The 10,680-nt window shown below is 46.9% G+C and overlaps 1 protein-coding gene across 3 annotated transcripts; it reads left to right on the top strand.

The window, feature by feature from the left end:
• Positions 1 to 356: 356 nt before the first annotated feature.
• Positions 357 to 8,998, top strand: cdc25b (cell division cycle 25B). Of its 3 annotated transcripts, XM_061794873.1 has the most exons (15): positions 360 to 871; positions 949 to 1,034; positions 1,221 to 1,272; positions 3,307 to 3,345; positions 3,470 to 3,503; positions 4,167 to 4,322; positions 4,398 to 4,517; positions 5,022 to 5,156; positions 5,238 to 5,315; positions 5,823 to 6,014; positions 6,097 to 6,201; positions 6,287 to 6,349; positions 6,997 to 7,095; positions 7,869 to 8,114; positions 8,379 to 8,998. In XM_061794873.1, exons 1-15 carry the CDS (start codon positions 693 to 695, stop codon positions 8,517 to 8,519), a joined length of 1,725 nt encoding a protein of 574 aa, XP_061650857.1. In that variant the 5' UTR covers positions 360 to 692; the 3' UTR covers positions 8,520 to 8,998. The 3 variants fall into 3 exon arrangements, with proteins under 3 accessions (XP_061650859.1, XP_061650858.1, XP_061650857.1); XM_061794875.1 differs by lacking the exon at positions 6,997 to 7,095 and having other exon boundaries at positions 357 to 871; XM_061794874.1 differs by lacking the exon at positions 3,307 to 3,345 and having other exon boundaries at positions 358 to 871.
• The last annotated feature ends 1,682 nt before the right edge of the window (positions 8,999 to 10,680 follow it).

The following is a 10,680-nucleotide window of genomic DNA, read 5'->3' as shown; positions in this document are numbered from 1 at the left end:
TCTTACTCATCTAAATGAACGATCTTGTTGTCGTTTATTTATTTTTATTATTATTATTATTTTTGAGGAGTTATTGGGCAGATTTTTACTTCACTTCCGCCAATCGAATTGTACATTGATCATAAACACGTTTACATATATTCATATTCTTGAAATATGTTTTATAATTTTGTCATCGACTGGTAATAAAATGGCAGCCAGAGGAAGAGATAGAAAACAAAAGACAACAGCAGCAGAGAGAGAAAAAAAGGGGAAGATAAAAAAAAAAGAAACAAATTTAAAGACTTTCGTCATTGTGTCGTTGGCCGTTCTGATTGGTCGCGAGGGCGTAACAACGACTCCGATTGGCTGAAAGATTGCCGCTCCGCGTTGTCTATTTTGAACATAAATAGGGACGGAGCGGCTGCGTGCGGGCCAGAAAGCGGAGGCTGTCAGACGGGGAGACGCTCAGCGCACAGCGCCCCAACAGCCATGCCTCTTTAGCGCCTCAATTTCCCATTTATTCATCCTCTCCCATTGCTCGTTCGGACATGATTCCGTGTTAACGCTTCGGAGCGGCGCAGGCTAAATGGTTAGCTCGTGGGTTAGCTTACAACTCTTGCTAATTGGCGACACCGAATTCCAGTAAAACAACACAAATCCAGAGCGGCCGACAGCAGGGCGGAAATCTCCGGGAGCCCAAAGACGACAGCATGGACGAACGTTCGGGCAGCAAAAGCCCCGGCGCGAGGAGCAGGCCCAACGACATCCCCGGCCTTTCCTCGTTGCCTCTGCCGGACGTGAGCCCCAAGACGGCCCCGTGCAGGACGGCGATTCTCTCGCCCATCACCAATCTTGCCCTGGACATGAACAAGTTGGTAGGACTCGGGAGGTATTTGGCCTTTTTCTGCCTTTGGAACCGTTTGACTCCGCGGGTGTCGTGTCGCTGACTCGTTTCCTGTTCCGCAGCCAGTGCGAGACGCCGAAGAGGAGCAAGCACGCGCCCCCTCTGGAGAAGGTGCCCTCCTTCGCCTCGGATGTCTCCTCCGACGCCGGTCAGCTTTTGTCTCTTCAAATTAGGCCCCAGAAAATCCAGCTACTCTCTGAAGCACTTTTATGTTTGATTGCGTTTATCTCCAATGTCGGGCAACTCTTCATCACGTTCACGTTTGGCCCATGGTGTAATCTGTCTCTTTTTATTTGGAATGAATTAATGGTGTGCAATTTCTGTGGTCCCGTAGGCCTCGGCATGGATTCCCCAAGTCCCATCGATACCCTGGAAATGGAGGACGCGTACGTAAAAGCCGTCTGTTTGAAGCAATCAGCTTTTTCGTGACCTTTCACCCTGGGCGACTCCGAAAAGCCTCAACAGCTGAGGCCGTCAGATCGGCACGACTTTCCTTAGTTGATTTTCTACAGCTTCTTCTAAAGTTCAATGAAAACATAAATGGCTGTCTAAAGTTTTCTACAGTTAAGTTTCCCAACATTTCAATATAACTGAAGTGCTGATCTTTCACTTATCTCGGTTTTAACTTCAAACCAAAAGCGCACGGAGTTTCCGGGGTCGGCAGCATCTCTTATAAACTTAACTGAATATATAAACGGTTACCTGAAATGTACCCAGTTTTAAAATGATTTCTTACTAGCTGATATGGATCAAAACGGTCCTGATAATCGCATTCCTATTCCTACCAACTTTGACAGAAAGGACCCAAAAAGTCAGCCGGAATGTCTCCATTTTGGGTCAATTCCAGAGCTTTGGCAAACTCGACGCTTCAATTCCGAGAGGTTATCCAAGGGTCAGATGCCTGGCGCTACTTTGCAACCCGTTTTGGGTGTGCCATCTAAATGTCAAAACGTGATCATTTTGAGGGATTGTTATGGAAAAAGGGAAAGTTAGAATGGAAAAAAGAAACAACAAGTTGAAGTCCGATCAGTTTGGGGATTCCCAATTGAAGGGGGGGGGACGAGGGCCCGTTTAGCTGCATTTGGACTCTCGCTTAGCGTTTCCCCATGTTGGGCACCCTGCGTGTGGCCACTGCTGCCAGCTGGGAGTTCCTTTACAGCAGCAGCATTTGGTTGCAGAGGCCTCTGAGCTCGCTAACAGCTGTCGGGCTGCTCGGTGTTCTGGGGGGGGGGGCGTACACGATACCCCAAGCGCACCCACTCCGGGCCTCGGCACGCTCTACCCGTCTGCCGTTATTTCAATGGGAGCCGGACTGGAGGCGCAGGGCCGGAGGTTTTCGAAAGGAGGGCAGACACCCCAGCGCCGCCCCGCCCCGCCCGTGGCTCGTACGTTGAATGGGACACGCTCCCCCGTCCCCGACGAACAAAAGAGGCGGCCGTGGCAGGCATCTGCCGGCTTAGCCCGCTTCTGCTACTGCGGCCCTCCCTCCCCCGTCACGGTTTAGCATACAGGTGCCGCCCGGACTTCCTCCCGATCGCTCGCCCGTCCCTCAATAGGCCCCCGTGCCCGTTACAACACGGGTGTGTTTTGTCTCATTCACGTGGTTGAAACGCCGCTTTTCAAACTTTGTTCACAAAGTACCGCCTCAAAAAAATTCTTCTCTCCAAGTTCCGCCGTTGTGGCCGAGCAATAAAATACAGCAGTTCATTAGGCTGACAAAGACGAAAATATGCTACTTCAAGTATAGCTGTACTTATTTAATATTTAACGCAAATGTATTGCACTTAAAATTTATACACAACTGAAATGTACTGAACAACTGTAACATTATGCACACTTTGAACATTAACACTGCATTTAATTACGAGTATAGGAATTGGAATTAAACTACTTCAATCATGGTTCAGTTGAAATGCATTACAAAAAATTTAAGTTTTTAAAGGTCAAATGTACTTAAAAGTTAAGTACAACTTTTAAAAATGACTGAAAAATGAAAGAATGTACAATGTAATGTAAAAAAAGTACTGTACTGGATTAAAAAAAACATTATTCACAGTTTCAACTTAAACACTGGTTTAATGTATGTAAATAAAAAAATACGTACGGAAAGACTTCTTAGATTACAGGCAAAAGTGTTGGACTTAAAAGTTAAATACAACCGAACTATACTTTATTTATTAATTTTATTTATTTATTTTTAAATAAAATGACTTGTACTGGATTTAAAAACCACAGTGACGTTATGCACAGTTTGAACATTAACACTGCACTTGGATAAAGAAAAAAGTAAACGAAGCACACAATTCCCCCGAGACGTGGCGCAACGTTCGTCTTGCACGTAAACCAATAAAACGGCCGGCGAGAGCCCACCGTTTGAAAAGCACTCGCAGTGGGCTCCAATGAGTTTTGTGTGTCGGCAGGTTCGAGAAGGCCATCCGGCGGTCCAGCAGAGTCAACGAGTAAGTCGGCGTCTTTGTCCATCTGGCGGTCGGGCCCGCGTGCGTTTTCCACCTCGTCAAGCTCCGAGCAGCTGGCTGCTCGCAACTGCGTTTTTTTTACGCCTTCTTCTGCTTCCCCTCACAGGAAGATGCCCATCAGACGGAACAACTCCTTACCGGTGAGTCACAAAAGTCAGTGCCGTAAGCTAATGGTCATATCCAGGCTGTTGACACTGCAGGCAGCAAACACGCTGTGTGCTTATTTATTTATTTATTTATTTATTTATTTTTTAAATTTTATTTTTCTTTTTGTGGCAGCCGATTGCGTCAGCAAGCTACGACTGCCACTTGAGGCCTACGAAGTGTAAAACTTGTTGTTGCTATAGCGGGGCAAATCGTGACACTTTAATTTTACAGCATGCGGCAGCAAACTCCTTGGACTTGGATTCGATGACTTCAATCCTTAAGGCTTCAAGCCGCTTGCTTTCTACTGTCAAATTTAGTATTTATGATTTGATTATTATTATTTTTTTGAAGGCCCCAACTACTCTTGCCCTATTTCTGTGGCAGCGACCAAATATGCTTGCTTGCTTGAATTATTTTGAGGCCTCCATCTATTTACTTGCTGTCGCAGCCCTTTTAGGTAGAAAATTACGGTTTGCTTTCATTCTCTTTGGCCGCCCGTTCGGGCAACAAACTGTTTAGTTTTTTTTTTTTTTTTCCTGAGGATTTCCGGCGGCGGCCTGCGTATGTATGCGGCCGACTAACACACTTGACTCGTTTGTTTGCGGCGGCGCGTTGATGCGGTTGTGATTGTGTGGCCGCCATCTTGTCTTTTGCAGCTTCAGCTCCTTTGCTTCAGTCCGTCCCTGAAGGGATCCGAACCGGTTGCAAATCGCTACGGCATATTCGGCCAGCAGCCCGACCGTGTCGACGACGACGCCTCGTCAACGTCGTCGCCGTCGTCTCAGTGGGAAAACAAGGAGAACCTCTCCAAGGTCGGTCGCCGGCGTCGATCCGTCGCCGTGACCGTGGCACGTGCCGTCTTTTGAAGTGCCGTTTGTTGCCCGCAGGAGGGCTTTGAGTTCAAGAAGCCCACCAAACCCGCGTCCCGCACCAGAGTGCGCTCCTTCAACGGCGGCCCCCCGAAAGACGCGTTCGCCCACCGCCCCAACTCGGCGCCGGCCCTCATGGTACGTACGTGCGCCCAAAAACCGCAACTTTTCCTTCCCGAGACGCCGTCCGACGGCTGAGTTGACGTGTTTGGGGGGGGGGGGGGGGGGGCTTCGAAGCGTTGACCTTCATTTTCTGTAGAAGCCAGGTCAGTCGGCAAGTAGCACTTTACTTTGCTTTGTATGCCAGACCTTTGAGGCCAACTGTTTGCCTTCATTTTCTGGAGCTCCCTCGTGGAGCAGCAAACTTACGGTTTATTAGTATATATATATATATATATATATATATATATATTTTTTTTTTTTCGGTTTACCCATTTAGACAGAAAAATACGAATTATGCTTTCGGTTCCTGCGGCACGTGGTTTAGGCCACGGTTTGTTTTCATATTGTATCGCAGCTCGTAAGGCAGATGACTTTTCATTTGAATGTTTCGTCGTCGCTGGCTGCACGTTTAGGCAGCGAACTGCTGCTACGTCATTAATTTTGTGCTTTTTTTTTTTTTTTGGAACTGCTGTCTCGCAGCTGTCATCACCCCCCACCGCGCAGCAGCTGGAGTTTAACGACAACAGCCCGTTGTTCCTCCGACGTTCCTCCCTCACGTCGGCGCTCGACGATGACGACGACGGCTTCCTGGACGTGCTGGACGACAACATGGCGGTAAGGTTGTTTCTTCTGTAAAATCCCACCGCACGCGAACGGATCGCCTGGGGGGTTGCTGCTGACTACTTCTTCTTCCAGACCGCCGCCGACATGCCGCAGGGGATGGCCAGCTTGCTCACAGCGCCCCTAGTGGCCGACGGCTTCAGAGACGACTCGGTGAGTGTCTGCTCGCCAACTCGTTGGGCCTGAACCAAATCTGCCCTCTGCTAGTGGAGTGAAATCCTGCATGTGTCCGTTGCTTTCCATGTTCACTTAGATTTTCTGTGGAAGGCTGTTTAGGCAGAAAGGAGAAAAAAAAAAAAGAAAGTAATTTTTTTTAAGGTAAACCATGTAGGCAGGAAACTGTTTCTCTCTGGCAGCCCGTTCAGGTAGCAAACGGTTTGTTTGTGTTTTCTGTAGCAGCCCGTTGAGGCAACGAACTGCAACTGTACGTTTACTTTCAATTTCAGTGCCAGCCCGTTGAGGCAACAAGCTAGTGTTTACTTTTCTGAGGCAGCAAAGCGCTCCCTTGACTTTTCCTTTTCTATGGCAGCCCGTCGAGGCAGGTAACGAGCACCGGCGGTTTTCCTTTCGCTGTCGAGTTTCCGGCCCGGTTCCGCCATTTTGTGGCTCGACGAGCTAATTTTGCTTCTCAAAAGGGAACACCATCTTGTCGTTGTTCAGCCCGTGATCAGCTGGCGGCCGCGCAGCCTGTTCCGCTCCCCGTCTATGCCCAGTCCCTCCGTGTCCCGCGTCTGCACCAAGCGTCCAGACTGCCCCGGAGACGACAACACGCCCGCGCGGGTCAAGCGGCGCCGTAGCTTGGTGTGCTCCGAAGGCGACAAAGAGGAACAGGACATGCGCTCCCCCCAGACGGTCGGTTTTTGACGCCGACGCGAAAGAGAGCGCCGCCTTCCTGTTGCCTGAACGTAATCCTTTCTTCTGCTGCCGTCTTCAGGCTCGCTTGCAGCTGCAGAGGTCCAAGTCCTTCTGCCAGATGGAGATCGACAAAGTTCTGGACAGGAACGACGGCACCGCAGACCTTATTGGAGACTTCACCAAAGTGAGCCCCGCTCGACGGGCCCGAAACGTTTGTCTGAGGATGAATTTGCAATTTAAGTCCACTTTTTCTTCTTGCTGCTTTGCAGCCCTACGCGCTGCCGACGGTGGACGGCCAACATCAGGACCTCAGATATGTCACGGCGGAAACGGTAAGCCGTGCGCCTGCCGGTCTCACTGGCAACGATTACGAAACGAAGTAAATAAGCGACAACTTAAAGATGAGCGACCGCAATTATGAAACCCGGCTGTCGTTTCGGCAGCAAAGTGCGAGCGCGTTCACTTCTATTTTACAGTACGCGGCGGCCCATTTAGTCGGACGACAACCCAGATGGGCCCGGTTGAAACCGGCGCGAGGGTCCGTAGTGTCCAGTGCAACTGCTTTCCGTTGTCCACTTTCGTTAACTACGACAGGCCAATTAAGCAGCAAACCACAACTTATACTTTTGTTTTACTGTATTGGGCAGCAAACCACAACTTTGACTTTGGTTATTGTTGTATATTGCAGCCCATTGGGGCAGCAACTCGCTGGGCCTCAATTGGTTCTTCACGCGCCCGCTTGCGTTTCACTGCCAACTTTCATGCAGGCAGCTGACCGCGCGTTCAAACACGAAAAGCTGAATTCTCGCTGCCGTTGCTTTATGACGCGACATTATTTTGGTGCGAAAAGTGTAATGCTGGTCCTTTACCTTGCTAAATGAAGCGCGGCGCGACGGCAATGCTTCTCATCGCGACGGCGGTAACGAAATGTCCTGGCGGTTTGGATTTGACTTGTGACGTTTCGTTGCGATTTGGGCAGCTGGTGGCGGCACTGCAGGGCCGCTTCAGTCACGCGGTGGAGCGAGTCATCATCGTGGACTGCCGCTACCCGTACGAGTTCGACGGCGGGCACATCAAGGTGAGCTCGCCGCGACGCTCCGAGGTCAAAGGTCCTGAGCTCCAGGGGCGCATTTGATTTTCAAGATGGACACCCGGGTCGGGTCATTTGTAGATGGAAATAGAGTTTGGAAAAATATTTGTAAGTAATTTCATTCAACTTAATAAAGCTATCTAATAAATTAACAACTTGATGGATGTGGAAAATTGTTTACATTTTTGTATGCTCCAAACGTTAAATAGTATGAGAATACAATAAATGAATAAAAAATAAACAATTAACAATGCATGTAAAATGTGGTTTATTTGAGATAATTTGAAACCATTTTCTTTAATATGACGGACTAAAGTAATATGGCTATTGTTCAGTTATTTAGTTAATTTATTTAGAATTAATAAAGCCATGTGATAATTATATAATTTTTCTGTAAAAAAAAAAAAAAAGTTTAAAAAAAAATATTGAAAATTTCAATTCATAAACCAGTCACCTAATGAACAAAATGTATTTTAAAATACTTTCTTTTACATTTTTTGTTTTATTCACAACGTGCTATAAGTAGATTTTAATTATCAAATGTTTGGGGGGGGGGGGGGGAATACCAAATTCGTGACATTGATTTATTGTACAGTAAGAAAAACTTAAATTGTAAATATTTTAGGAAAATTCAACTAAATGAATGCTTTTTTTGTTGTATTACTTTATCCCTTTCCCCCTTATAACTGAAATGTATTTGTTTTATTATATGTACTGTCACAAAGACTTTGTAAATTGTTTTATTATTATTATTCTGTCAGGGCGCCCTGAATCTCTACCTGGAGGACGAGGTTCAGGACTTCCTCCTGCGGACGCCGGTGGCGGCGTCGTGCCCGGACAAGCGCGTCATCGTGGTGTTCCACTGCGAGTTCTCGTCGGAACGCGGCCCTCGCATGTGCCGCTACGTGCGCAAGCGCGACCGCACCGTGAACGACTACCCCAAACTCCACTACCCCGAGCTGTACGTGCTCAAGGGCGGATACAAGGAGTTCTTCCCCCTCTTCCAGGTACGCCGCCTTAAGACTGTTGGGAATGGATGCCGTGGAAACTTACTGAGACCCCATCGAGTTCCGCCTTTTTGGTACCGCACTAGGGCTGCAACTAACGAGTATTTTAATTACGGCTTCATCTGTGCATATTTCTTTTGGTGCATCGCAGCCCAATGAACGTGGTGCGGGTGTCTGAAGAAACTATGGCAACGGGAACAACGAATTGAAACTTTATTGCTTAGCGGAACGGGCCAGATGTTTTTCACTTGTGGATACTCGCAGATGCAGTGCGAGCCCGAGTCGTACCGGCCCATGATGGACGAGGACTTCCGCGAGGACCTGAGGACGTGTCGCCTGAAGAGTCGCTCGTGGGCCGGCGAGCGCAGCAAGCGCGACATGTACAGCCGCCTCAAGAAGCTGTGAGCGCCGCCTGCTGGCCGGCCGCCTGCCTGCGCCCGCCGCTTTGGACCTACTTCCTGCCATCGCTGCCGACGTCCACTTTAACAATGTGTCAGTACTTACATGCCTACAAAACCAGTAGGTGATTTTTTGTTTTGTTGACTTTTTCCCCTGCTGTCCACTGCCTTTTTAAATCACACGTTTTTAAAAATGAATCGAGTTCCCCGTTTTAACCGCAATTTCATCTGTGGCTGTTCTTATTGCTGTTTTTTACGATTTGTTTTATTGTGCTCCGTTCGAGAAGCACCGAATCAAATTTGCAGCGAGATTGTTGATGTCCGGCAGTAGCGCAAATGCGCAACCGCGTTCGGAGCGTGAAAGAAAGCGGGACCAAATTGGCATGTGTGTTGTTGCCGACCAATTTCGTGTTTTTGTTGAGCGGTCCCGATTTTGGCACATGACTCTTGGGAGATCTTCCCAATAAAGATCAGTGTGTGTTTAAACTCCTGCCTACGGCTGTTTTTCATTCTGATCCTTTTTGATTGCACAGCTCAATAGTGGATATAGAAAGTCTACACACCCCTGTTCAAGTGCCAGGTTTTTGTAATTATTTTAATTTTTGAACTTTTTTCACCATGAATGTGACCTACGACCAGTACAAGTCAATTAAAATAACTTTTTAAGAGGGTCAGTAAAAAAAGCTGATGTGGTTGCGCAAGTGTGCACACCCTCATAACTGGGGCTCTGTCTGTGTTGACCGATCACATTCAAAATCTTTCTTGACTAAACCACCGACAAACATTTTCGGGCTTGGTTACCCTGCAGGAAAAAAAAAAAAAAAGTTTAAACTTTTTTTTTTTTTTTTTTTTTCCCTAAAATTGAAACCAAAATCTGCGGAAAGGTGAATCTGTGGATGCCGATTCATGAATATGCGACGGTCTATCTTTTTAACACTGACATCTGAGCAAGTGACTAACAGTTGTCTTTAGTGTACATTTGTTTTCTTACTGGAGTCTGTAGCACTGAGATGTGTTATTAATTAACATTGCTTAAAGAATTTCAACCAAAGTTTTTATTATTTTTTTTTATTTCCCCCCCACACACGAACGCAACTTGATCCGTGCCGCGAGCCGATTCCGTGAAAGCCGTTCGCTTTCCGTGACACGTGAGATCTTTTGTCCTCCTCCGCACTGGCAACCTTGCACACATTTTTTCTGCGAGGTGTGCTTGCAGTAATTCCGCTTTATGATCCGTGACTCAAACGCACCATGGTGACGGTCAGCGCTTTTGGCGCGCAGGCTTCAAAGTAGGCCACACGTTTGAATTCCCTTCAAAGTAGGCCACACATTCAAATTCCCCTCTCAAAGCGGCCTTGGGCGTGGCCTCTGCTCGTGCCCGCGCCCCATACGCGCACACACATTCCACACTCGTGTCCTGACTGGAGTTGAACAGGAAGTCACGTGGGGAGCCACAGGAGCTCGGAGGAGTTGTTTGCGTGTGGAACAAGTGGGCCTGGCCCCGCCCACACCGCTAGCTCTTCTCACGCTCGGAACGAGGCCGCTTTCAGGCGGCACATTTAAACACACCCAATGCTTTTGAAATAGAAATTCAAGAAAAATGAGTATCGCCGGTCGTTCAACTGGGACGGACAGGAACAATAAAAAAAACAGTAACTAATTACAATCTTTAGTACTGTACATTTGTTTTTTTGGAAATCCTTTTTTTTCCCTGTTTGCTGCAGTAGACAGGAACTACTAATGTACTTAAAATAAATTCATAATTACAAAAAATGTAAAGGAATAAATGGTAAATCTAATTAAATTGTGTAACCTGAGGAAAAATCTCTGGGTTGGGCAGGATTATGCAAAAACAAACTTCCCAAAAACTATTCCAACTTTTGAATACTGTTTTTCTACAATTTAATGCTATATATGCTTTAATAAATTTCGAGTCAATCTAATGACATTTTAATTATCTACCCATCACCCAAAGTTTGATGTGGCACATTGGATCATGGAAAAACTACAACTTCATGATTAAAAAAATAATACAATATACAAATACAAAAATAGATGAATACAAAAATAAAATGAATACACCTTTATCACTTTAATTTAATCGTGTACCATGTCCAAGCATGATGGAGGGAAAAATGGCAATACTTTAAAAAAAAAAAAATAGGGGG

The sequence above is a fragment of the Phyllopteryx taeniolatus genome, chromosome 13, assembly GCF_024500385.1.
Source record: "Phyllopteryx taeniolatus isolate TA_2022b chromosome 13, UOR_Ptae_1.2, whole genome shotgun sequence".
NCBI lineage: Eukaryota > Metazoa > Chordata > Actinopteri > Syngnathiformes > Syngnathidae > Phyllopteryx > Phyllopteryx taeniolatus.
The sequence above is the reverse complement of the archived record's forward strand: the minus strand, read 5'-3'. Positions and strand labels throughout refer to the sequence as shown.

Bases quoted from the DNA above. Each gene is read 5' to 3' on its own strand.
- cdc25b (XM_061794873.1), top strand. From the start codon at position 693: ATGGACGAACGTTCGGGCAGCAAAAGCCCCGGCGCGAGGAGCAGGCCC. The intron at 872-948 runs GTATTTGGCCTT...CCTGTTCCGCAG, and splicing joins AAGTTGGTAGGACTCGGGAG to CCAGTGCGAGACGCCGAAGA. The intron at 6,015-6,096 runs GTCGGTTTTTGA...TGCCGTCTTCAG, and splicing joins ACATGCGCTCCCCCCAGACG to GCTCGCTTGCAGCTGCAGAG.